Source organism: Elgaria multicarinata, chromosome 20, assembly GCF_023053635.1.
Source record: "Elgaria multicarinata webbii isolate HBS135686 ecotype San Diego chromosome 20, rElgMul1.1.pri, whole genome shotgun sequence".
Taxonomy (NCBI): domain Eukaryota; kingdom Metazoa; phylum Chordata; class Lepidosauria; order Squamata; family Anguidae; genus Elgaria; species Elgaria multicarinata.
The window spans coordinates 18522076-18548186 of record NC_086190.1 but is presented as its reverse complement, the minus strand read 5'-3'; the positions used below and the strand labels follow the sequence as shown (position 1 = coordinate 18548186).

The 26111-nt window shown below is 45.7% G+C and overlaps 1 protein-coding gene across 4 annotated transcripts in view; it reads left to right on the top strand.

The window, feature by feature from the left end:
• The first annotated feature begins 206 nt into the window (after window positions 1-206).
• The window catches only part of PAX7 (paired box 7), a 137159-nt gene continuing 111254 nt past the window's right edge, over window positions 207-26111 (top strand). Inside the window, exons 1-4 of one of the 4 annotated variants that reach the window (XM_063145483.1) lie at window positions 207-310; window positions 5339-5574; window positions 6880-7006; window positions 11102-11230. In XM_063145483.1, coding sequence (XP_063001553.1) covers window positions 226-310; window positions 5339-5574; window positions 6880-7006; window positions 11102-11230 — 577 coding nt within the window. In that variant the 5' untranslated portion in view covers window positions 207-225. Of the gene's footprint in view, window positions 311-5338; window positions 5575-6876; window positions 7007-11095; window positions 11231-26111 lie in introns of all 4 variants that reach the window. The other 3 variants (XM_063145481.1, XM_063145482.1, XM_063145480.1) reach the window with 3 other exon arrangements.

Below are 26111 nucleotides of genomic sequence, written 5' to 3'. Positions count from 1 at the left end.
AGAAGCGATCGCTTGCCTTCCTTTCTTTTTTCTTTACAAAGGGGGGTGAGAGAGCCTTGAGGAGAGACCGCGCTCTTCCTCCACCCACCCACCCACCCCTTTTTTTTTCTTTTTTTACGAAGGGCTGGAGTTCTCGACTTCTTTCTGCGTTTGCTTCTCCAAAGCCTGCCATCTCCACGCGGGCCGTCCCCTCCCCCGGTCCATCCCAGCGGCCTCGACTGGAGCATGGCTGCGCTCCCTGGGACCGTACCAAGGATGATGCGCCCAGCACCCGGACAGAATTACCCCCGTACCGGATTTCCTTTGGAAGGTAAGCGCGGATCTGCGGGAAAGGGCGAAAATCATGGCCATTGCAACCACGCTACGACGCTTCCACCCTGGGTGGCTGGGATGTCGCGTCTCTCTTTCGCTTGAACTCTCCCCGGCAGCGGGCCTGGTGACTTTCGGGGCTAGTTTCCTTTAAAACAAAACAAAAAAAACCTTTAAGTCGAGGATTGATTTCGGGGTCTGTGTGTATGTTTTTCCTTTTAAAAATCAACAAACCCGTCGGTGGGTGGGTGGGGGGGAGGCGGGAGGTGTACATTCAGAAAGAAGTCCAGCGCCTTTTGAAATTACCTGACCGCTGAACCTTTGCTTGGGTGAAAGTCCTATTGAAATCAGAGGGGCTTACTCCTGAGTAAGCCAGGGGCAGAGTCGAGGTCGTGGCGGTGAACCCAGCGGCTTTTTACTTCCGATCAAAGTCTCAGAAAGTCGAGTTTTGTTTTTAGATAAAGAGGGAGGCAGGTCAGGCTCTCGCTTTGGGGGTTCAGCGCCGCTCTTTTCCCTTCCGAAGGCGAGCGCCACACCAATTTCCGAAGGGTTGTATTACAATTTGGGGTTGTATTAATTCACCGGGGCAAGTTTACCGCAATTTCGGAAGGAGTTTTGACGGAAGGAAAGAGAGTTAACGGTCCTGCATGTATCTGTTTCCTCCTCCTTCTTCTTCTTTTGAAGGATCCCTTGCTGCCCAGCCCAGCTGCAATGACCCAACCAGGCTATGATCCTTTATTTTATGTCATTTTCTCCCCTTTAAAAAATATACAAAAAGAACGGGAGCGTGGAGTGAAACTGACCAGATGGTGCTCTCTCCAGCGTTCAAAATTCTGTCACTTTCCTTGTCAGTTTCTGGCTTCCACGGGCGCTTTCTCTCACCTCCGAGAGCTTCTACCCTACCCCAAATTTTTTCCCCGCCTCATTTTTTGGTAAGAAATGAGAAAGCAACGTCTCCCTTTCCACCCCCTCCTGCACACACCCCCCCAAAAAAACACCTAACACCATTTCTTGGGAAACGCACCCCACCCTCCTCCCTCTCTGCCATTGAGGCCAAAACGGAATTAAACAAACTCGCGGTCCATTCTGTGCATTTATTAAAGCAAATCTGATTCAGACGAGGCGTGCTCAAGTGGACGAGTCGGGAGAGGCGAGCGGGGCGGGGGTGAGGGACCCACGCAAGTTGGGAAAACACACACGCGCGTCTCGGATTGTGCTGAAGGGCCTCTTCTTCTGTCGCAAATGAAGTAAACCGGGCTGGGAAGGGAAAAAGAGATCAAAGGATTACCAAAATATTTGTACAACGTGATCGGGAATAATGACAAGGCAGGACGGCCGGGCGGCCGCAGCGCCTCTTCAAGGCACCGTGTCCCACTCGAGGGTTAGCTGTAGCTAATGATGTATCTATCCGAGTGACTTCGAATTAGCGGCGCGTGATTCTTGATTAAACCGCGAGGCGAGGTCTGGAATCTACTTTTCTCCTCTGTTCACCAGGAAGAAAAGGGGGGGGGGGAACCAGGGAGGGGGAGAAGCTATCTCCTTCGCCTCCATCCCCAAATCCCTTCTTCACCGCCCGCCCCCCAACCTATTATGCAGCCCATTCCGCCAAATCGAATGCCATTAATCTGCAAGCAGGCGAGGGAGACAAATTCGACCCAAACCGCAAAGACCAGGGAGGCAGAGAGAAGGGACTTCTCTCCCCCAACACACACACACACAACACACACAATTCCTCCTGGTTAGATCTGTTGTGTCGTGCAAGAAAGATATTAAGAGACTTTGCCGGCTACCGCGGGGAAAAAATACAATATTCTAGGTCTTGTTCAAGAGTTTTTCTTTTTCTTTTTTTTAAAAAAAGCTGTTTTAGTATTGATTAGGGGGTGCTTTAAAATAGAATTTAAAAATAAATGGAGACGGCCTTTAAAAACAAATTTCAAAGTTTGTTCTGAGTTCTCCAAACGCCGATAGGTGGGTATTTGGGGATATAATACTATGTATAGCGCGTGTGGAATATCTATTTTTCCACAATCCTTTGCTGCTTCCCCTGTCCTAAGTATATATATTTTATTTTTTATTTATTTTATTACATATTTATACTGTCCAACAGCCTAGGCTCTCTGGGCAATTTTCAACGAAAATGCAGTATTTTTTTCCAAAAATGGGAAGGGGGGGCGTTTAAGAGCGCTGTGTTGCAAACTGGGTCCTTCTGATTTTTGTAGTTTATTTTAAGTGGAAGAAGTGTGATTCTGGGCGGCTTTCTTTTCTTTTTTTTTAAGAGCCAAAAAACCCCACACCCGTATACAGGTAGCGATCAAGACAGCTGCTGAGAAAATGCGAACAGATGGAAACGCTGCTGGCACAGCTGGAAAAGTGCCGAGGGAGACATTTATAAAATATATATTGGGGTTAAGAGGAAGGGAACCAGTTGAAGCTAGGTCGCCACAGCTTGTGAGACCTTCAGATGTGGAATGGAAAAGAAAAGAAAAGATACATATATATTGTAATCTGTTCCAAGATGTTGAAGGATAGCTTGGATGGGACTCAAAGGCGGCTAAGGCCGTGATCCAAAACCGTGTCTCCTCGGAAGTAAACTCCCACCATGTAGGGCTTCCTTTTCCGAGTAAGGCCTTAGCTAGTCCTAAGGTTTATCCTGGGATCATCCCGGGGTCATCCCTGTTCATGTAAATGACACACAGGGGATCCCGGGATAAACTTTAGGTCTAGCTAAGGCCTCAGTCTCCCAAAACAAAAACAAAAAAACCCGGCATCTAAACGATTTCTTTGGGCTGAATTCGGTGTGGGTTGACTTCCCCAGAAAGCATACCTTAGGATCGGGCTCTGAGGTTGGATCTAGTCCGATCCAGGACACCGTTTTATCAAGTCCACGAGTCCAATGCTCCCAAGAAAGTATTGTAAATTACATACCTAGATATATTCAACATGTATTTTTTTGTTAGTTTTTATTGGGAACTCCAGTTCTTTCCGTTTCACTAAAAGTTTTCAAACAACTCATTTTTAAAGATGCGTTTGCGCACACTTACGGTAATAGCCAGTGTTGGTCCTACAAAGAGCAGATCCATTGATAATACATGAAATGAAAGTTAGCCAGGACTAACAAGTCCTATTCATTTCAATGGGTCTCCTCTGCAAAAGACTGACATTGGAGTCAGAGAGAGAGAGAGAGAGAGAGACTTTCCTTCCATAGTCTGTCTTGGACTCGATGGAACGGACTTCTTATGAGATTGGAGTCTGGGAGCCGGTTGCGATCCTAAACCTCCCGGACTTCAATGAGGTTTCTTTGGAGAGGGTTGAAAAGGAGGAGGAGGTATATTTTATTTCCACATACACACCATTAAGTTACAGTTCTAGAGTAAATTATCATCATCAAATAAAATCCTTTGTTTTTTTTTTAAAAAAACGAGATTGTTCATCTACTGAAATGAATGAAACTTAAGTTGGTCAGAAAAACATCAGAAGAGTCCTGGTGGATCAGACCAAGGGTCCATTTAGTCCAGCACTCTGTTCACACAGCGGCCAACCAGCTGCCCCAACACATTCACAAGCAGGCACCCTCCAGCCCATGTTCCCCAGCAACGGGTGTATACAGGCTTACTGCCTCTGAGATTGGAGGCTGCACTTAGCCATCAGGGCTAGTAGCCAACGCAAGCCTTCTCTTCCAGGAACACGTCCCACCCTCTTTTACAGCCATCCAAATGGGTGGCCATCATGGCGAAATTAAGTCCCATTCATTCCTAACATTGGATTCTGCCCACAGAGAGCTTTACCAGCGCTCGCGTTTAAAGTCCACGCAAATATTGCTGCTGAAATCCACCTCGTGGGGCAAAGGGTTTTTTGCCCTGGGACACGCAGCCCGGCAGCTGCGATCCATAACTCCACGCAGCCGAGAGTTCAAAAGCAGAGAAAATCCTAGTCACTGTAGGTCTTGATGCTTTCGAGTTGAACAAGGAAAAGACAGACAGACAGAAAGAAAACACTTCTTTCTATCCACAGATCTTTTACTCGGTTGTGGATTAGATCCGTGTGGGAGAGGGGGTGTCTTCATCTCTCTGGAACACCCCAGCCTCCAGACCAAAAGCCCTGGCGATGGGCTGTTCTGTACCCCAAAATAACTGCAATTGTCAACTTGAGGGAGGGGGGAGGTAGTCTAATTTCATCAGAGACTGCTCTACTCCGAAGTAAACCCCGTTGCGGTCCAGAGGGTTTACTCCCAGGTGAGTAGGGGATAGTAAACCTTCTACCAGGCAAAACGTGGTTGGGATCGGGACCCATTTGTTAGCCACGAGTCCAAGAGGGCAACCGGCCCCGATCCCCTAGTGCTAGACTGGAAGTGGTTTTCTTCAGAACCGTCCCATGGGCTTGTATACTGTCCTGCTGGCTGTGGGTAGGATTGGGACCTTACTTCCAAGGAGCCGTTGTGCGAATGTTTAAACCGGATTGGATCCGCTTTTCTTCCCTCTCAAAAAACAAAACAGGTTGTAATTACACCGACGGTGTCTGTAGCGGGCTAAATCCATATGTTAAAAAAACACCCGAAAAATACCCTTCTATAACTATAACTATCTCTAAATAGAGATATTTTTATGGGATGTAAATGCTTCCGTATCCGTTCAGCGTGTATAATAAATTCAAGAAAAGTATCAATGGGGGGGGGGGGGATACAAGATCCCCCGCGGCCCTCTTCGACTCCACCCTTTCTCCTTCCGAGTAAGCAGGCGTAGGAACCGTGGTAGGGTTTGGGGACGAGTTCCGGGGCCGTAGACCCCAGCAGGACTGGATTTCTCCAGCTTCGGCACTTGGTAAAGTCTGCCGCTTCGAGAGAAGTCGTTGGAGGGGAAGGCGCTGCCCCGTAAACACCCCCCCCCCCGCAACTCCGCGCTGTTCAATCTGCGCGCTTCCTCCTGCGTCTCGGGCATTTTCCTCTACCGCCTTTCTGATGAAACCGCTGCAAGGCGGAGCACCGAAGGGTCCATAGGCGTCTCTCTCACTCTCCTTCTTCCTCTCCCGGCAGTCTCCACTCCGCTGGGCCAAGGCCGAGTCAATCAGCTGGGGGGCGTCTTCATCAACGGGAGACCCCTCCCCAACCACATCCGCCACAAGATCGTGGAGATGGCCCACCACGGGATCCGGCCCTGCGTCATCTCAAGGCAGCTGCGGGTGTCCCACGGCTGCGTCTCCAAGATCCTCTGCCGGTACCAGGAGACAGGATCCATCCGTCCGGGGGCCATTGGAGGCAGCAAGCCCAGGGTGAGTGGAAATCCAGGGGGAGGGGGCTTCACTCCTTAACACCCCCCACACACACACACACCCCGCCCTGCCTTGCCCTGCGTTGAAAGCCCAGAGGGTTCTGAGTCGGAGCAGAGCCATTGAGATCGATTCATTAAGATCGTTGGGGCTTCAGGGCACGCCTACTCAGAAGTAAGTGCCATTGGGTTCAGTGTTTACTCTGAAGTAAGTCTGGTAAGTGCGCAAAGACAACCTGGCATGGATGATGGGGTGTGTTGTCCAACTGGCGAAGTCCGCTGTCTGGGGTTGAACACTTTGGGGCTTACTTCCGAGGAAACGCGCGTGCGGGATCGGGACGCAGTGGCTACAACCCAGGGCACACTTACCAGCAAGTAAGGATGCATGCTATAGCCATTGACCCTGGAAGGGGGGGGTCAGCTCCACTGAAGTCAATGGGACTTACTGCAGAGTAAACCTGTATAGGGTTGTGCGTGTAAATCTCCCTTTGAAGTCGCTCGGACTTTACTCGCTAGTAAATGGGGATGGGAGGCTGTTCTGGTCACCCTGGTCGAGTTCCGACGACACGCTGAGGAAGTGATACTTCTGAGTAAACTGTGATAATTCCAGGTAGGATGTTAATGATGGATAAAACATGTCACCATATCTAAGTCAATACTTGTCTATCTAAAATAATGAGGGGGGGGGGGCTTTTTTAAAAAAAGGAAGGCAGGAAGAAAAAATAATGATGTGGAGGAAAAAGGCTGGCAGGAGCAGCTTGATTTTAGGCAGGCTTACTTTGAAGTAATCCCCACTGAAATCTATGGAGTTTCCTTTTGAGCAAGCCTACTCGGGATACACTTGAACCGCTTTCTCGCCCTCTCTGTATCAACAAGTGGGAGACATTTGTGTCCTGTGAGGCTTGCTCCCGAGGCCCGGTCCTGAGCATGCGTACTCTGAAGCAAATCCTCTGGGGTTGGAGGAGGCTTACTCTCCGGGAAACAAGAAATGCGTTTGCAAAGAAGCGTGGCTTGGACTGGCAAAATCGGGTGTGCTGTGGGTGTTTGGGGGGGACGTGGCTTGGTTTTGGGGGAATCAAAGGCTTTGAAATAAAATAAGGTATCTGCTTAAAATCTAAATTAAAAGGAGACTTAAAGGGATCTTTGACAGAAGGGGTGCAGGGGATGAGTCGGAGGCTTTTTTAAAAAAAAACACCTTAAATTTAAAAGTGAAATTTCTCTCTTCTTCTCCCCCCCTCCTCGTGTCCGTCCGTCCCCCCAAACACACACACCCCATCTGCTCCCCATCACGCCTTGATCACAAAAGCAGGTTGCAACTCCTGACGTAGAAAAGAAAATCGAAGAGTACAAGCGGGAGAACCCGGGAATGTTTAGCTGGGAGATCCGGGACAGGCTGCTGAAAGACGGGCATTGCGACAGGAGCACGGTCCCTTCAGGTGAGCAGGCGGCTTGGATGGACGCAGAGGAGACCAGCCAGAGGAGGGGGAGAGGGGGCGGTGAGGGAGGCTGGAATCCTACAGAAATTAATCTAGGGAAGTCTTTATCTACACAGCCCATCTTGACACCAGAAAAGATCCCTTCAGGCTAAAGAAGGAAACCTCAACCCACACATGGGCACACAGAGAGACAGAGGCAAACGCAGACACAGAGATGTGAAGGGGGGGGGGGCGCACAGACACAGAGACATAGATAGTCAGACAGAGATACACAGAGAGAGGGGGGAGGGAGAGGACAGAGAGGGAGATACAGGGGGTTGGACTAGATGGCCTTAGAGGTACCTTCCAACTCTACTATTCTATGATTCTATGATACAGAGAGAGGGAGAGACAGACAGACAAGCACAGATACAGAGCGGCACAGAGAGATAAACCAGAGAGATCTTCCATGTTCATTTCACAACTTGGCTCCCTGAGGAAGCCTTCTGTGAAACTCCAAAGCCTGCATAGTCCTTTTTTTTTCCAGCACTGTCTGGACTGTGTCACTTCTGACCAAGATAGCCTTAGTTGGGCTGTACCATTTTAGATTGGGACTTCCATAGTCAAAGGGGGGGGGGGTATAAAACCTCCCTGAATGTAGAAAGCTAGCAAAAAGCTCAAGTTGACCCTTTCTTCCCTGACAGGCTAGGGTTGTTTTTTAAAGTGTATTTGTAGTGTGCGTGTGTGTGTGTGTGTGTGTGTGTGTGTGTGTGTGTGTGTGTGTGTGTGCATGAGAGAGAGAGGGGGGGAGAGAGAGAGAACGAGAACCAGGTTTGAGATGACCACTTGGGCTACTAGCCCTGATCCTGGACTATAAAATCAGGATACTAGGGATTCTCATGCAGGCTTATCCCACCCTATCACTATTTATTTAACAAAAATGCTTTGCCTGCTGCATTTCTCCTACATGCACACACACACACACACACACACACACACACACACACACACACACACAGTGGCAACCCACATGAATGAATGTTCACCCAAGTATTCTATTGTACCAAAGGTAAGTGAAATTGGCAAGCTTTGGAATGTCACCAAACCCCATTTGAAACTCAGAATCTTGTATAACTTTCTCTGTATCCCTCCCCCCAACACCCATATCACAGAAATTCCTGATCTCTTATAGCTTAAACCTTTATGCCTGTTTCTGTGCTTTGTATAATTATGCTTTTGTGCTTCATGTGTGTTTCAAGAACTTTAAAAAAGTTGTTTGCAGATTTGTACATTAATATCAGCTGAAGCATAGGAGTCGTAACTTCTTTTGTTTGGGGATAATTCCTGTAAATTTCATTTTTTTAAAAAAAAAAAAGGAAGATTTTTCCTTCGTTAGAGGTTTTTCCTTTATTAATATCAATATTTACACAGACACTTTAGATCTGAGAGGATGGGACAGGGGACTCTATTATAAATATTTTACGGGAAGCTTAAAAGTTTCCTTCTTTTGAATGAATATATATATATCAGCAAGCCTGACCACCCATTTGATTTAGACAACTTGGAGACAGTCTTCGGAGTTATGCAGAATGCTGCATCAGACTGGTGGAGAGTTCAGTGTAACTTGAAAGCTAGCACTCTTTCATATTAAAGCACTAATTTGTCCAAAATAAATAAAACAAGCCCTTTCCCTCTGTTTGTTCCTTGTTTTGTGGAACAAACTTCTACATATCTACCAAAAAAATAAGTCCCTGAGATTTCAGTGGGATATGCTCCCAGGGAAACAGGCATAGGCTGAAGCCTTTCTTTTCTTTGAGAAAGCCAGGATAGAAAAGCTAAATCCTGCAGACCTTCCCCTAATTTAAGCCTACATTGATCAAGAGGTTTCTTTCATATGACACAGGATGGGTTGTGTGTTTTTTCTTGATAGACTAATTTTTAAATGCCACCTGAAACAGATAGAACTCAAATTTATCAAAATGCCAAAGGAGGATTCCGTCCTCTGAATAGCGTGAGGTCTGGATTCCATAGGGGGTGGTAATTTTTGCCCCACACAGCAGGGAAGCTGATTTTGGTGAAACATCAGGAGAATATTTCTAAAGGTAAAAGCTGTTTGATGGTGAAGCAGAATTCCTCAGGAGGTGATGGGCTCTTCTTCATGGGAGGTATTTAATCAGATGCTGGACAGCCATCTGTCAGGGATATTGTCACTGCAAGATCCTGCTTCGATCAGGGGGTTGGACTACATGACCTCCAGATGTCCCTTCGATGATTCTAGAGGCCTGGTCTGTACACATACAGCAGAATGAGGCAGTGCAATGGATGGTACCACTTCAAATTACAGGTGTTGTGTTGTCTCCTGTCTGAATGTTTGCACACTTGAAAACAAAACAAAAAACACCCTGCAGGTGGAAAGCAAGCTTTGCAGGGCTATCGCCTTTCTTTCTTCTGTGCTAGTTTGCTACCTGCAGGTGACCCATTTGACATGTGAGAGTATTCAAAACTCATATACACACACCCCTGCAGTTTTTGAAGTGGTACAGTCCTTTCTACCTGCTCCGCATTCCCCCAACCTCATTCTGCTACATTCTGGCCTGGCTGGACTGCACCATTTCAGCTTGCGTGTGGGGAGGGATGACAAGGGTATAGACGGGATGTTTAAAAATGAAGCTGAGGTCTTAATAGGGAGTCACGGTTCCCCATGTTTAGATAAACGCTGAACATTTTGATTCCAGAATGTGTTCTGTGATTGCCTTTTCTGGTTATTCTGAATTCTTCATCATGCAGAACATGATGAAGGGTGCTGTGTAACTCAAAATGCTTCTATGTTTGTATATTTGCAAAGAGGCAGGGGGATTCAGAGTGCTGTTTTAGGAGTAGTGGTGTGGGTAGACCTGTGAATTAGGGAGCTGTGTGCATTTATATGCGAAGCAAAATTGAGTATGTATTCATCAGCTATTCCCAACTTGGACTACAACTCTCATAACCCCTGCCAATTAGCCATGCTGCCTGGGGCTGATGGGAGTTGTAGTATAAAACATCTGGAGAGCACAAGGTCAGGGAAGGCTATATTAAGTGAATGTTTTCACCAGGAAGCTCCGGATAAATATCACCTTGGCCACGCATGAACTCACCATCCCCAATCAGGAGATTACAACATGGGCCTTCTTTGCAGGGTTGTTGTAGCAATCCATGGAGTGTTTCAAACACTCCTCAAATGCGCTTTCTGCATTTAAAATACCCTTTTGATCAACTAAAGGGGAAGTTGGATATATTGGGGTTTTTTACTTATAAAAACTACAGGTGGTGAATGTTGTTTTAGAAAAGGCACTCTAACTTCTCTCCTGCACGGAATACCTCCTCTGAGATTATGCCTTCTGAGACACATATCCACATCATCTATAACCAAACCATTGATTAACACATTTTCTTACTAGCAAATGAAATTGCTGTGAAATAGTTTTCTGATGGTGCTGAAAACTTTCTGTTAGTATGTTGAGACTCAGAAACACACACACGCCCTCCACATTTTACTCAGACTTTTTGAACAGGTGACTTGTCCGTTGCCATATCCCCTGTGGCAGCCATCTTGTGCTAGTGCCCAGGACTCATCCTCAGATTACCAAATGTGCCCACCAACCAACCCTGGCCGAAGGTCTCTTTGGTCAAGTGACGGGCCTTGCACAGATGCTAACGTCGCAATCGGTCCCACTGTGTTCTAATTAGGAGTGCGGTCCTTTGCATGTTTAAACAGAAAAAGAACTGGAGCATGCTGGGAGTTGTAGGCCTTTTCCTGTCTCACCATGCATAGTAGGATTGTGCTTTAAGTGGGCTGTAGCTTACATGTTATTTAGGGTGAAGGTATCTGGGTTTAGGAGGTGTATCTATTGGATTAAGAGGGCGTCTTTGGTAATGGGTTTTGGCTGCAATAACAGGGACAAATTTCTACAAAGCCGGAAGAGGACAGAGAGTGATCACCTTTTAAAAAAATACATAATTAATACCTCTGGCCTAGTTATTTGTTAATTCCCCCACCACACACACACACACACACACACACTTTCTTCCAAACCAGCTTATATTTTCTTCTTCTGTCTTTGACTCTCCGAGGTTTAGTGAGTTCGATTAGCCGAGTGCTCCGAATCAAGTTTGGGAAGAGAGAGGAAGAGGAGGATTGCGAGAAGAAAGAGGAGGACAGCGAGAAGAAAGCCAAACACAGCATCGATGGGATTTTGGGCGACAAAGGTAGAGAAACAAGAGGAGGAAACGACCCCTCTTGCCCTCCCTCCCTCCATACCCTGAATATTGTTCCCTCCATCCTGCTTTCCTCCTGTTGAATGTGGATTGTTGACTATCAAGCAAGGGGGGAACCAAACCGCAACAAATTGTTGCAGTGCGGAGAATTCTTGTTCAAGTTGCCAGCCAGGCTCTTTTCCATTCCATTCCATTTCTTTTGTCCATCTTCCTACCCCAAATGGACGTCCAGTATGGGTTCGGTCTTGATTGGGCTGCTCTTGGTCTGGTTTCCTCTTTGGGGCTGGGAGGGGGGCTGGGTTTCGTTTGCAAGCCTGCCTGCCTCTCCCTCTTGTGTGTGGACGGTACCGCTTTGGATTATCACTCTGAGAAATGGCTTTGCTGTTAGCACCTAGCAACCAAACCTGACTTTGGTCCCCTGCTGAGATGCGTTGAACTACAACGCCCATCCCCTCCAGCAGGGGATGGTAGGAGTTGTAGTGCAGCATATCTGGAGCATGCCAGGTTGGGGGAGGCTGCTATCCCGGACACACGCTCCTTCCTTTGAGTTTCTCACTTTTCTCCCCTGATATGCTAGCTTTCTATGTGCAGTGGAGAGGACGTTCGTACCGCTTTGTTCTTTGACAATGACGTTCATTATTGCTGCCTTTGTGTCTGCCTGTCTCTGTGTGTGTGTGTGTGTGTGTGTATCTTACATCTATCGTGTGCATTTTAAAAAATTATTTATTGTAAGCCACTTTAGAGATCAGTTGTCAGGCAGGATATAGGATTTATAAATTAAATAAATAAATACATAAATAATATCAGCTAGGGACTTTCCCCCAGGGCTTTTGCAATCCCCATTTTGACACAGGGGAGGGGAAAGCAAGGCAAAAGGTAGAAGATGCGATCTCAAGGGTCAGATGTGCCAAAGAAAATATGGTTCGTTTGGAGTTGTCTTTCCGTTTTAGTTTTAATCCACCAGGACGTTCTGAGACGGGGTGGAATTAAAACTGGAATGACTCCCTTTCTAAACTAACACCCATAACTCCACTAGCTTTTTCCCAATGCCCCCCTGGCTTCTCAGAGATTCCTTAAGGGAATCGCTATATCTTAACGGAATATGCCTTGGACTTCATAATAAAAAATGTTGGGTCGTCTTTGCCGTGGTACCTTAAAGAATAAGGTGATTCTCCAACAGCGTGCAATTTTAAGAGTCCCTCGAGAAACAGTTTTATTGTTTTCTGCAACCGTTTCTGATACTCTGTCTGGGTTTGCTGAAGTTTGTGCTTTTAAAAAAAATAAAAATAAAATCAGAAATAAAAGTCTGCAAACTGCATAAATTAGCACATTCTCTTGTTTTGCATAATATATTCTAGATTTGGTTAGGTGTCCCTAAACTCTCTCACACACACCCGTCCCTCGCTGCTGCTAATCTACCACCACCAAAGATTTTTGGACAGTGAGATTTCAGGCACTAGCTGCAAATTTTCAAACCCATGAGGCCCAAAACACCCAGCGTGTTGCTTTTAGAGTAGAATCCTGCATGTACTAGCATATACTTTACTTTACCTATGTTCGTGCAGAGTTCTGCGAGAGGCGAATGTCAGTTTACATCCAACCAAATCAACCTCCGGAATCTAAAAGAATTGGTTTCGATTCCAAACACAGAACCAATTTTTGGAGATCATTTTGAGAACTGAATCCTATCTAAAATGGTTGTAGCAAGCTTTGGAGTCACACAGGATTCTTCACAGAAGGAAACGCAATCCTCTTGTGTGTGTGTGTGTGTGTGTGTGTGTGTGATTCTCCTCAATGTGGTCTACCTCCTTGGCTTTTTCTTTAGGGGGAAAAATAATTCACAAGAATAAAATAATCAAACAGAAGTAGTTCTATGTGGAGCTAGGGATCTATGTTAATTTTTCCTACGCTTTTTAAAAGTTTCCCTCCCATACGAGGGCAAGCTATTTAAAATGCTGCTTGGAAGCCTTGAAGTAGCACATCTGCATATTTGAGTGTCTGAAACAATATCCCCCGAGAATCTTCGAATAACTTGCGCGAAATGTTATTTCAAATATTTGTTTTATTGATGGATTGATTTGATTTGGAAAAGAAGGCATTCCATGAGTCAATGGAGGGGTGGTAGAGGAATTGATACAGGGTCTCTCTTTCGTGTTTTTCTTTTCCTTTTTTACACACCCCCAGTATTAAAAAATAAAATTGCAAGCACAAATCCCACCCCCAGGTTCCTGTTGTTCTTCTTCTTCTTCTTTCTTTTCTTTTTTCTTCCCTAAAGCTTGACTGATCTTTGAAGACAAATCTTGAACTCTTGGGGAAGGGGGGGGGAGGTGTTAATGAAAATTAGAGGGCTGTTTGGAGCTTACAACAGAGGAGGAAGGGTCGCTGGTTGGAGGTGTGGGGAGGGTGTGTGTGTGGAGCTGAAGTGCTAATGCGTTAGCTGACTAACGCGGATGGTTTCATTTTGTGGAGACAGGGGAGAAATTCTATCTGCAAGACAAACCCAGAGGCGTCTTGGCTTGAAAAGCGGAGTCGCTCCGGATCAGTTATTTATAAGGACTTCAGAAGGGGTGGGGGAGAGAGAGAGAGAGATGCTAAATGAATTTGTTAAACAGATCAGTTTCCCCTTGCCTACTGCTGTTTTCTAAACGGTCCCCTGAAACCTCGTTTGACATTTGACTGATGGGCGACATCAGATTCAATTATACATTGGGCTCCTGGATATTATAGGGAGGCGGGGGCAAGGAGAGAGAAATTGGGGAGAGACGCCTCCGCCTTTAAAAAATCCTCTGCTTTTAAAATATCTTCTTGAACTATATATTTTTTTTTAAAAAAAATTGAAGGTGGGGAAGAGCGATCGTGAAATAAACCCTTTTTCCCCCTAGAAAAAAAAAGGACAAAACAGATGTTGTTTTATTCTTTGTCGTGTCCAAAACAAGGTTGCAATAATAATAATAATAATAATAATAATAATAATAATAATAATAATAATAATAATAATAATAGGTATTTTAGCTCTCCCACCGAAAGAAATTAAGGGGAGGAATTCGATGATGATTGCCATTTAAAATGAACTCTTCTGTTTTCGGTTTCGGTTTTTTGTTGGGGGGGTGTGGGGGGGTTGAAATTTAGTGCATGAGCACAGAGTAACCAGAACCTGAAAAGCGACAAAGAGGGGGGGTCATTTTGTGTGGGTCAAGGTTTGGCATTGTGTAGTTTTCAGTGTCAACTGTTCTTGGAAGGGGGTGCTTGTGTGTCACCCCCCCCTCTCGCCGCCCCTGATTTGTATTTGATGGAGAGTGAAAAGCGCGTGCAAAAAAAATATTTGGGGTGTGAATCCGTGGAGAGCTATTTGTGAGGATGCTTAAATATTGCCTATTACCCGTATCGAAACCAAAACCTGAGTTTATCCTCAACGCCCCCGTACGTGTTTACCTGGGAGTAAGCCTCGTTTACCTTGTTGCTTACTCCCGAGGAAACATGGAGCGGCTTGAGTTGCATGGCTCCTTGAAAATCACCCGGTTTTACTCGCGAGTAGGCAGACAAGAAGCATCGGGTTCGATTTAGTTTGCGTTTATTTTCTTTTGGAGGGGGGGTTGTCATTGAAACGGATGCAAAAAACCCAGCGGGTTTGATCTGGTTTACTTAAATTTTCTTGGGGGAGGGTGGAACCATTGAAACCGACGCATTTTACTCGCGAGTAAATAGAGAAGAAGAACGGGATTTATTTGGTTTATTTAAATTTTCTTGGGAGGGGAGGGATCCTGGAAACCGACGCGTTTTACTCGTGAGTAAGCAAACAAGAAGAAGGGGGTTTAATTTTCTTTGCTTCAATTTTCTTTGGTGGTTCGGGGGAATCATTAGCCTTATTTTAACGGGGAACATTCTCCTTTTTCTAAAATCTCACCGGAATGAATTTTCCATATGAATCGATTGATTCCAACCCCCCACATTAAAACACACACACACACACACACACTTAAAACAATTTCTTTGGCAAGGGGTTCCTTTTATAAGTTCTAAATATATTTACTTTTTCCGAATTAATGGATTGATTCGCGGATTTGCTGTGGATTTCTAAAAATAAAAACATATTGAAAATCTCCTTTTAAAAAGATCATACCAAAATTGTCTGCATATATAATACACACACAACTAAGTGTGTGTGTGTGTGTGTGTGTTGGTATGATCGAAACTTACCTCGAAAAGTTTGAATGGAATGTGTGTAAAACGGATATATATATATATATATATATATATATATATATATATATATATTGGTTTGATCTTCTTCTTCTTCTTCTTCTTCTTCTTCTTCTTCTTCTTCTTCTTCTTCTTCTTCTTCTTCTTCTTCTTCTTCTTCTTCTTCTTCTTCTTCTTCTTCTTGCCAGCCTTGGCGATGAACTTCAGTCACAAAGACTCCTCCAGTCTATTGAAGCTAAAGAACTCAATGACCACAAAAGCAAACAGAGTTTTTTCCCCCCTCCCTCCGAAAAGAGGGGAGGGGTAGAAAAGAGACACACACACTAAACCTATCCCCCCCACTTTAAAAAAAAAATCTTGGGAAGGGGAAAAGGACTTCGTTTATTCTCATTCAAAATTTTGCAAGGAGAACTGAAAAGTTCGGGAACAACCCCCCCCCCCAAAAAAATGTGGAGGCCGGGCCGAGAAGAATAGGAGATAAATTATTCAATGCTCCCCGCTGGTTGATAGTTTTGTAATATTCTCCACACCTTCTGTTGGACGTGAAAAGCGGCTGGATGTAGCAAAATGTTTTGTTTTGTGCGTTTTCTTATTTCAAATTGCTCAATATCCATTTGTAAATTAGTTCTTTTGTGCCTTAACAGCGATCAGGGCATTTTATTATTCCTGTTAGGGTTAGAGTTGTGGTTTGTATTCTCTTTCTTTCTTTCTTTTAATGAAGGTATTAATTCAGTTTAGGGGCTTGGCTTTTTAAGACGCTAAAATAAATTCTCTTCTCCCAACTCCAGCTTTTGTCTTTTGTTTTATTTTTATTTTTATTTTTTAATAAAGTCCCTATCTGGAAGTTCGGTTCCGAAGCTGATTTAGTTTTATTTTTTCCCTTATTTTCTTCAATTTTGTCCTCCGATGGTTTTAATTCAGTTGTTTTCCACTCGAGGCGTGGTGTTTAAAAAGAAAGAATTGCCAGCATTTTCTCAATTAAATGTGGATTTTATTATATATATATTGATATATAAAAAAAGATTAAAAATAGTGTGTGTTTTGAGCTGGACACTAAAAAAAATCAATTCTTTCTAGGAGGGGGATGTTGAAAGAGAATTAGAAAAATCAACTGCGGCTTTAGTTTAGATGCTGTGAAGGAAGAATAAACAATTTCTAAAAAATAAAAAAAGTTTCTCACTCAGACCGTGTTTGACTGGGGAAGTAATTCTAAAGATGTGGTCTTAGACCTACTTTCCTGGGAGTAAGCGCCATTGAACTCAATGGGCCTTAAATCTGAGTAGACACGTGCAGTGTTACCCTGTTTGATCGTGCCCCCCACTGCGGTTTGCCCCCCCCCTCTCCATTTACTCGGGATGAATTGGTGCCCAGCTGTGACCTCCTCAGGAGTAAGCGGGCCCCTTACGCATTTACCGAATAGCTCCAACTGTATGAACGCGCTCTGGCAGGTCCGCTTCAGGCTCGGATCCGAACTGGGTTTACTCGGAAGTAAAGTCTCGTTGTTCCCAGAATTGGGAGTGTAGGTGAGGGGTTGTTGTCCGTTGGAAATGTGATTATATCTTTATATAATAGGGTTCTCATTATCCTCCTTCTTTGGGCTTTCAAGTATTCCCCCCCTCTTCCCACCCCCAGGACAATATCACAAAAGTTTGTTAAAGCTGCGAGCCTTACCCGGGAGTAAGCCCTATTGAACTCAATGGAGCTGCCTTCTGAATGGACACATATATATAGGAATTTGGAGAGGGGTGGTACATAGGATTGCACCATAAGAGAGGAAGAAAGGAAGCCTTCTGTTGGAGGTTTCGATCCCCGGCAAAACTGGCTTGATTTCCCACCCACCCCGCAATTTTTGGGGAACTATATTCTGGATTGTGGAGGTGGGAAGAAAAAGAAAATCCCCCCCCAATACATAAATCTTTCTTTCAAGCCTGCCAGAGTTTTAATTGCCCCAATTAAAGTTGCTAATGAGTACACTAAACTTGTCAAACAGTCTCCAGTGTGTCCTCAGCACCACCTTTGCTATCTCGAATGCCAAACTTAATGCACCCTTACTCCCGAGGAAATCCCCTTGAATGAAGCGGGGCTTGCTTACTTCCGAGTAAATACGCAGAGGCTTTGATGGGCTGCCAACGCCTCTGATCTCCACTTGCGAAGGCTTGGGATTGTGTGGCAGTTACTCCCAGGTAAACACACGTAGGATCCCAGCCTTTCAAGCCCTAACTCTGCATGCTCTCTCGGCAGTAAATCCCCAGCATTCAATATGTGGCTTATTCTCTAGGAAACGTGCAGAGAAGTGCAAAATCTTTTTATACCATAACTGGCACTTTTTCAAGAAAGAATCTGGGTATCCCTCATCTGTCCACCCACACAGAGTCTCAAAAACTCTTGCCAGGACATAATTGTTAGCCTTTAAGCCCACACTGCATCTTTGGTTCGGATCTACTTCTGTCCACCTTGTTTTATCAACAGTGCGACCCTTGAACCTGTCTACAACCAAAGCACGAAGGTTTCTAGATTAATAATAATAATAATAATAATAATAATAATAATAATAATAATTCCATATATTTGTATCATTTCAATTTGTTGTAAGTCTCTTAGAGAGTTATGCATAGGAAGGAGGAGTATAAACGTTTCCAACGATTTTTAAATATACACTAACTAGAATAATCAGAAATCGGATCTCCAACATTCGGGTTCTATGAATGCTTACTCCGGAGTCAATCCCACTATGTTCGATAGGGAATATTCTCCAATAAAGTGGTCCTAGAATTACGGGGAGACGGGGGAGCCCCATTACTTTTGGGGACTAGCGTCTTTTGGCTGGAGTGCTGTCCCCACTAACATGGGAGTAACATACACTAACATACTTCCGAGTAGACATCCCTAGGACTGCGCTGCAAGCTGTTCCATTTGGAAGCCTGTGGGTCTTTGATCCAACCATATCCCAGTTGCAGTGGGTAGGAAGCAGTTTGGAAGTATGAGAGCGAGAGAGAGAAAGTGAGGTGGGGGTGCATTTGGACTGCAAGATAGGATCCAGAGAAGGCAATTGGGGGAGGGGGTGTCTCCCCTCCCCCCACACAAATTGCCAAGGAGATTTACTCGCAAGTAGAAGGAGCTGGGATTGCAGTCTGGGAGTGGGTGTGCAAGTATGTTAGGATCGCAGGGTGGGGTGGGGGGTAAGAAAGTCCTTGGTGGGGGAGAGGTCGCCTCCCCCCTCCCCACATAAAAATAGGCAGGTGGGGATCTGAGCCCCCCTGAATTAAGTCCTACTGATGCGTTGTTGCTTTTACTCGCAAGTAAGGGTGCAATCGCGGGAGTGGAGGAGACCTGATGGCGGCGGGTGGGTGGGTGGAGAGAGTCGAAGCCCCTCACCCTCGTGGGCCGGGGCCGGGACGGCAACTCTCCTCGGGGTCCCTCCCGGGCGGCTGCCTGGTCCCCGGCTCCGCGGCGCGCTCCTTTCCGCGCCGGGCCAGCCCCGTCCCTGCTCGCTCGCTCGCTCGCCTGCCCGCCCGCCCGGGCGCCTGTTTTCTCCCTCGCCTCATCCGCTTGGCACTTAATAACGTTAAGACTTATTAGCGCTGGTAATGAAAACGGTGGCGCGTGAATGGCGCGCTGTGTTGGAGCCGGGTGTAATAGCTCCGAGGCACGTTAAGAAAATGTATTTATCCCCAATCAGCGACTCACTCTTTGGGTTCCCAGCACAAACGCGAAGTTGAAGGGGTTTAAGACAGATTAAATTGAGTCTTTATTTTCCTCGCACTTTCATCTTTAAACGGCTCACTCCGCCTGCCCCTCGGCGGATATTCATAAGGGGTTTCGCGGTGGGGGTTTCTCTCTCTCTCTCTCTCTCTCCCCCTCTCTCTCTCCCTCTCCCCCCCCCTCCTGCTCTTCTCTCTCGTCCTCTTTCTCCTTCCCTACTCCCCACCTCGGAAAGAAAACCTTTTCTGTTTATTTAGTAGCCGATTAGTTAATAAATAACAACAGAAGCAGCCATAAGTGTGACAATAGTAGAGATAGTACTTAGCAATCATATGTTAGTGCTTTAACAATAGTAATATTGCTAGTAGTAGTGGTATACTATATAAGCAGTCATAATTTAACGCTAGGTATTAGTCGTCATCGTATAGCAGTAATATAATACTAGGTAGTATACTAATAATCATATAGTAGCAATATAAGAATGGTAATATTGTTAGAATCATAGAAGAGTAGAGTTGGAAGGGGCCTACAAGGCCATCGAGTCCAACCCCCTGCTCAGAGCAGGAATCCACCCTAAAGCATCCCTGACAGATGGCTGTCCAGAAGTTGTACTGTATACTAGTAATCATATAGTAGCGATATAAGAATGATAATATTGTTAGAAGTGGTATACTAGTAGGCACATAGAAGCAATGTAACAGTACTAGAATTCTAGTAGTAATCATATAGTAGAAATGTAACAGTAGTAGTATAGAATACTGGGAATCATATAGTAGCGATATAAGAATGATAATATTGTTAGAAGTGGTATACTAGTAGTCACATAGAAGCAATGTAACAGTACTAGAATGCTAGTAGTAACCATATAGTAGAAATATAACAGTAGTAGTATAGAATACTAGGAACCATATAGTAATAACATAGTCATCGTAATCTTACTTAGGGCATAATCCTATGCATGTTTAGCCCACCAAAAATGTCCTACAACTTCCAGCCTGGCTGAGGAATGCTGGAATTTGTAGGGCTTTTTCCTGTGCTGAACATACGACCTTTAGGGACATTTTCCTTCTGAATGCAAAGTGGCTCAGAGCTATCACACTTTGCGTGCATCTAAAGTTTAAATTGTGGGGGGAAGCCAACAAAATGCCCGACAAAGGCCTCAGTGGGGAGGAATCAATTGCTGTGACTCACCCAGAGACCTTAGGGCTGGGTCTGGACAGATTTAGTCACACTCAGAGTAGACGCACAGTGTTGATTCCAATAGATCTACCACCCTAAACATGACCAGGTCTGGCCCTATCGATTTCAGTGGGTCTACTCTATCCTTGACACCCTAACCTCTGGGACTCCCACCAGGCTACATGTGAATCAACTGCACCCAATTCTAGGCACGAGTATCCTAGTATCTCTATAACTCTACTCGACTAACACTCTGCAGGGCTCAGATACCACCTTAGATGATGTCCTACCCAATTCTTTCTGCTTTCTCTTCTCCCCAGATTATCAGCCCAATGAACAATGAAGCCTCTGTTCCAACTCATGAGTAAGCTCATTCAGCAGCCTGGATGAGCGAGGTTGCACCCTGATCGCTGGATCTGCAACCCAGTCAGGGGCTGAATCTACTGGGTTTAACATCCCACGGAAGTTAACTCCCCAGTCATGGGTCGCAGCAGGGTGCATCCCAAACTGAGCTTTGCTCTCGCAAGTGGTGACTCAGGGGTAAGCCCCATTTTGAAAGTGAACACATTACAGAGTTAGACCCCCTGAAATCAATGGGGAGAGTTAACCATGACGAACTGAAGTCCCCTTGATTTCTGTATCACATCCATCGCAAATTCAATAATCCGATGTCACCCACTTCAAATCAGGCCTAATCTAAGCATGGCTATGGCTGTGATCCTATAGACACCTATCTGCGAGCAAGTCCAATTGAACTCAGTGGGACGTGCTTCTGCGTAGGCGCTCCTAGGCTTTCACTGCACGCCTGAATCCCGCCCATAACACGATAACCAAAGAGAGTTGCAAAAAACTAAGTATGAATGTTGAATGAATATTAAATTTTAAAAAATCAGCAGCAGCAGCATCTAGATTTTAAAAATGTCAAGTGATGCTCAGGGAAAGGAAAGGCTTAAATCCACCAAGGATGTTTGATTTGATGTGGATTTGTTTTGGGTTCTGTGCGAGGGTGACAGGTGCAGGAATGAAAGAGGAAAAAGGACGCATGGGTTGTTGGGAAATCGAGGTGCAGAGCGCGGGTGGGTCACAGAAAGCGCTGCTAAGGTGTGGACTTCACCTGACATAAGCGCATAGGTATATCAGGAGTTGAGTCTTGCATAGAATCATAGAAAAGCAGAGTTGGAAGGGGCCTACAAGGCCATGGAGTCCAACCCCCTGCTCAAGGCAGGAATCCACACATGCTTACCTTTGTGTGGCTGTTCCACCTCTTTGACGCTCAAGGGTATTATATTTATCCCTATTTATATTACCCCCAGAGACGCGTGTGTATGTGAGGCTCTAACAAAATGATACGGATCCATTCAGTTCATATACCGCAAAACCTTCTTTTATTTCTTTATCTGGACCTGCTTTTTTCATTGTGACCCATTTTGGTTATTGTTGTACCAGGACATGGAGTATCAACGTTGAATGTCCGCCCTGAGCTCGCCCACCTGGGAGTAAGCCCTGTTGAACTCAACGGATCGGACTGCTGATACAATATCCATAATGATGCATACATGTCTTGGTCAGGAAGGCAGCCAGGAGACATGTTTAAGGCTGCAACTTTGTACCAGCTCCCCTGGGAGCAAGGCCCAAGTACGCTCAGTGGAGCTTATTTTTGAGTTGACACGTTTAGGATTGCACGGTAAGACTGCAATCCTATGCTCACTTCTTACCTCCCACTTGCCCTCTGCACGCACATATGCTGCCCATGTGTGTCGTTGGTTTAAAAGAACATTCAAAGTAATGTGCGTGCTTTACAAATCTTTGTATAAAGCTATTAAAGTATACACACCCTACTTGATTTCAGGGGGGGGCTTTAATAAGAAGGGGAAGGAAGTTGTTTTGCGTGATTTAATTAAGGGAGGGGAAATGGGACCCCCCTTTTTTTCCTCTTTCTGCACAAGCTGCTTTCAGTTTCACACCTGGAGTGCTTTGTCTACACAATATCCAGGTTACACCTGGCTTCTTCCTTTCTCTTTTAATTTCCCTTTGGTTTTGAGGAATGCATTTTGGGGGGGGGGGTTCCAAGCCAAGTTCCAGCGGTGTGAGGTTGTTTTTTCCCCCTTCCCTCCTCCCCCATCCCCAGAAGAAGAAGTGGGGGGGAACCACCCCTAATTCTTCCACCCTACCCGGACGGGCGCTTTCCTTCTGTCAATGTATGTTTAAAAGGGAGAAAGAAGTGACAATACATCAAATCAAGGCGGATTACCTAAGGGTTAGCAATCTAATCAAACAGCAAGCAGGCAGGGATTTGGCTGTGGTTGTGAGTGGGATCAAGACGAATGATGAGGGGCAGGAGGCTAGATGGAGGAGGATGCGGGCGGGGGTGGGTGGGTGGAGGGAGCATGGAGCTGCAGGTTGGGTTGTTCAGGGTGCGTTTGCAGGCAGGAGCGAGAGAGAAAGAGGAGTCAGGAGAGATGGGGGAAGGCAGAGGGAAGGGGGGGTGAAAGGTAAGGCGAGAGGGAGGGGGCTGAATGGAAAAGAGTGAGAAAAAGGAGCAGAGGAGAAGAGAAGAGAAGGAAGGAAGGAAGAGAAGAGAAGGAAGGAAAGAGAGGGAAGGGGAAAGATGGAAGGGAGAAAGGGCGGAAAAGAGGGAAGGGAGAAAGGGCAGGGAAGTCAAGAGATAAAAGGGAAGAGAGATAAAGGGAAGAGAGAAGGTGGCAGAGGAAGAAAGAGAAGTCAGAGTTGGGGAAGGAAGAGGAAGGAAGAAGGAAGGGGAAGGAGGAGAGGGAATAGGACCAAAATAGGGAAGGGGGAAAGAACTAAGAAGGAAAGGAGTTAAAAGAAAAAAGGAAGGAAGGAAGAAGAGGGAGGGAGAGAAAGAAAAGGGGTTAGAAGAAAGGAAGGGGAAAGAGGAAAGAGAAGGACAAGAGATGAGTCAGAGAGAGAGAGAAGAAAGAAAGAAAGAAAGAAAGAAAGAAAGAAAGAAAGAAGGGGTTAGAAGAAAGGAAGGGAAAAGAGGAAAGAGAAGGACAAGAGATGAGGCAGAGAGAGAGAGAGAGGGAGCAGGCACTGGGGATGGAAGAGGGCTCCTGTCTGAGCACACACGGAGCTTACACGCCTCGCACACCCAGACACACACGCAAGCCTGAGACAAATGAGGTACAACAATAAGCGCCGATAACAATTACAAAGGCAAACAGTGGCTTTCGGGGACGGAGGGAATCCGCACAACCCGGTGTACATAAACAAAGTCTGTGAATGTTTGCAAGATAAAACTCCTTCCCAAATCCACTGTGACGGCGAGGCGAGGCGAGCGGGCGAGATAAGGGGGCTGCAGGGGGAACGCACCAGCATAATCTAACACAAGAGACGTGGCTGGCTGTCTCTCTCCCTCCCTCTCTCCCTCTATCCCTCTCTTTATTTCTCCTAGAAAAGAAAATTAGTTAAGACAAGGATGGGGGACAGGGAAGAAGAGCGAGGGGAGCTGAAATTATGCAAGAAAAATCTCATGGGGGGAGGGAGGTTGAGGCCAGATGGGGCGATTGAGGCTTCTGGGGAAAGGTAGGGTAGGCCATTTGGGTCTGGAGCAAGAAGAGGCCTGTTGTGCTTCGGTTCCCCTACATTTTCCCACTCCCTCTTCTGTTTGATTGTTTGTTTCATCTCTGCGGCTAGAACAGAGGCAAAGCTAGAATATGCATAAGGTTTCCCCCCCTCCAGATGTGCTGGACTCCAACACATCTGGAAGCCACTGGGTTGGAGAAGCCTGGCCTAGCGATTCCTCTCTCTTCTCCCCTCTTGCCTGTAGGGGTTGCTTCTTGTTGGTTGGTTTGTTTCTGTCTCTGATTTGTCACCCAATCGTTTCTTTCAAGCCTGTGTGGGAGCTTGAGAATAAGCTTTGCATGTGGCTGTGACGTGGGGTATTCAGGTATTTGTGGCATCGACGAGGTCCCCCGGATGGGTGAACGGCCGTCACAGGCAGGGATATGCAAGAAATTCAATTTGTTTTGTGTCTGATCAAGATTCGCCCAGTTCGTGCCTCCCGAATCGAACACGGGTCGAGGACCGAACATTTCAGAGCATGCGGTGTGACTCGCACACACCCAAATTATCAGTTTGGCAGCACGCAAGTTTTTGGAAAATGTGCATGAAAGAGTAGGTCCTTTTGAAAAAGAAATGTGCACAAATGCACTTCCGTGGCAATCGCCTTCTGCCTCGTGTACCTGGGTACCACGTTGGTTCCCGGCCAAGGTGTGTCAAATCGACCAACCTCAGCTCAGATTCAGGGATTTGGCCCAAGGCAGTGCACAGCCCTAATTTCAAGGAGGTGCTCACTTAATGCGCACGCTTGGGAAAACGGGCACAAAATTCACACGGATTTAGGTGGCTTCCCTGATCCGTAATGGTTGGCTGGAGATTTGCATTCTAGAGAGGACGTTGTGGTTTGTCCACCGGTCAATATGGAATTGTACCTTAGTGCTCATTTATCTAATAAGCTGTGTGGGTAGGATTGTATGTTGGGATTCTAGAAATCCATGGCTGGTTGGCTGTGGAATTGTATCCAGAAAAAAATGCCCACAGGATAATAAAGTGCAGCTTCTGGAGCAAACAGCTGTCCAGAAATGCAAAAGCAGCTAGATTGTGAGTAATCTTTTCATGAAACCTGTTGGATTGACAGCTCACACCACCTGCAATTAGGGGATTCTTAGCTGGCTTTCTAGAAGGCCTTTAGATTTTCATAAATGGAATTGGATCTAGAGGGAAAAAAAATTTTTTTTAATTAAAAGGAGGGCCTTTCTAGAAAACCAAAACATGTTGTATATGCTAGCTGTGAATTCTAGAGCTGAATTCTAGAATCAAGAGTTGTGTTCTGGAGCAAAAGGCTGCTCGTTTCTAGAAAGTTGTTCTTTGCTAGACACTAGAAAGCAGATGTTTATATAGAATTCTGGAGTGAAGGGCACGCTCTCCAAAATGCCAGTCCAGAGGTGGAAACGGGATTATCATGATCAATGTTTGCATTACCTAGAAAGGTGGAGCGACCTCTAGATTGGTTTTAGAGGGAAACAAGCCATTGAGCGCAAAACAGGATGTCTAGAAAGCAGATAAATAAGATGTGGGTTGCATGGGGATTAAGTTGATTGATTCTAGAGGCATATAAAAGGGGTTGCTCGTGGGCCTATATTAATGGGTGGTCTTTTTTGTGGTCGTCCTCCCATGCCCAATTTATTTTTTAATTTATTATTACATTTATATCTTACCTTTCCCCCCTCTTGCAAGGAACCAGCGACAATGTATGTGATCCCCCCTCTCCATTGTATTCTCACCGCAACCCTGCAAGGTAGGCTAGGCTGTGGGTCAACGACTGGCCCAAAGTCCCAGGCTATCAATGGCTACTAGCCCTGATGGCTAAGTGCAACCTGAAGAATTAGAGGCAGTAAGCCTGTATACACGAGCTGCTGGGGAACATGGGCAGGAGGGTGCTGTTGCACCCATGTCCTACTGGTGGGTCCCTGGTTGACAGCTTCTTGGCCACTGTGTGAACAGAGTGCTGGGCTAGATGGACCCTCGGTCTGATCCAGCATCAGGGCTCTTCTGATGTCCTCCAGTGAGCTTCATGGCCAAATGGAGACTAGAACCCAGATCTCCCGGGTCCCAGTCCAATACTCTAACCACTACATCTCACTGGCTCATTTTTTTAAAAAAATATATGGGCTGCCTTTTTCAGGATCTGTGATCTTGGGCTGGCTCAGCTGATAGCTGTAGATGATGAGATGACTCCATTCCTCCTGATGTCCCAACAGGGCTTTCT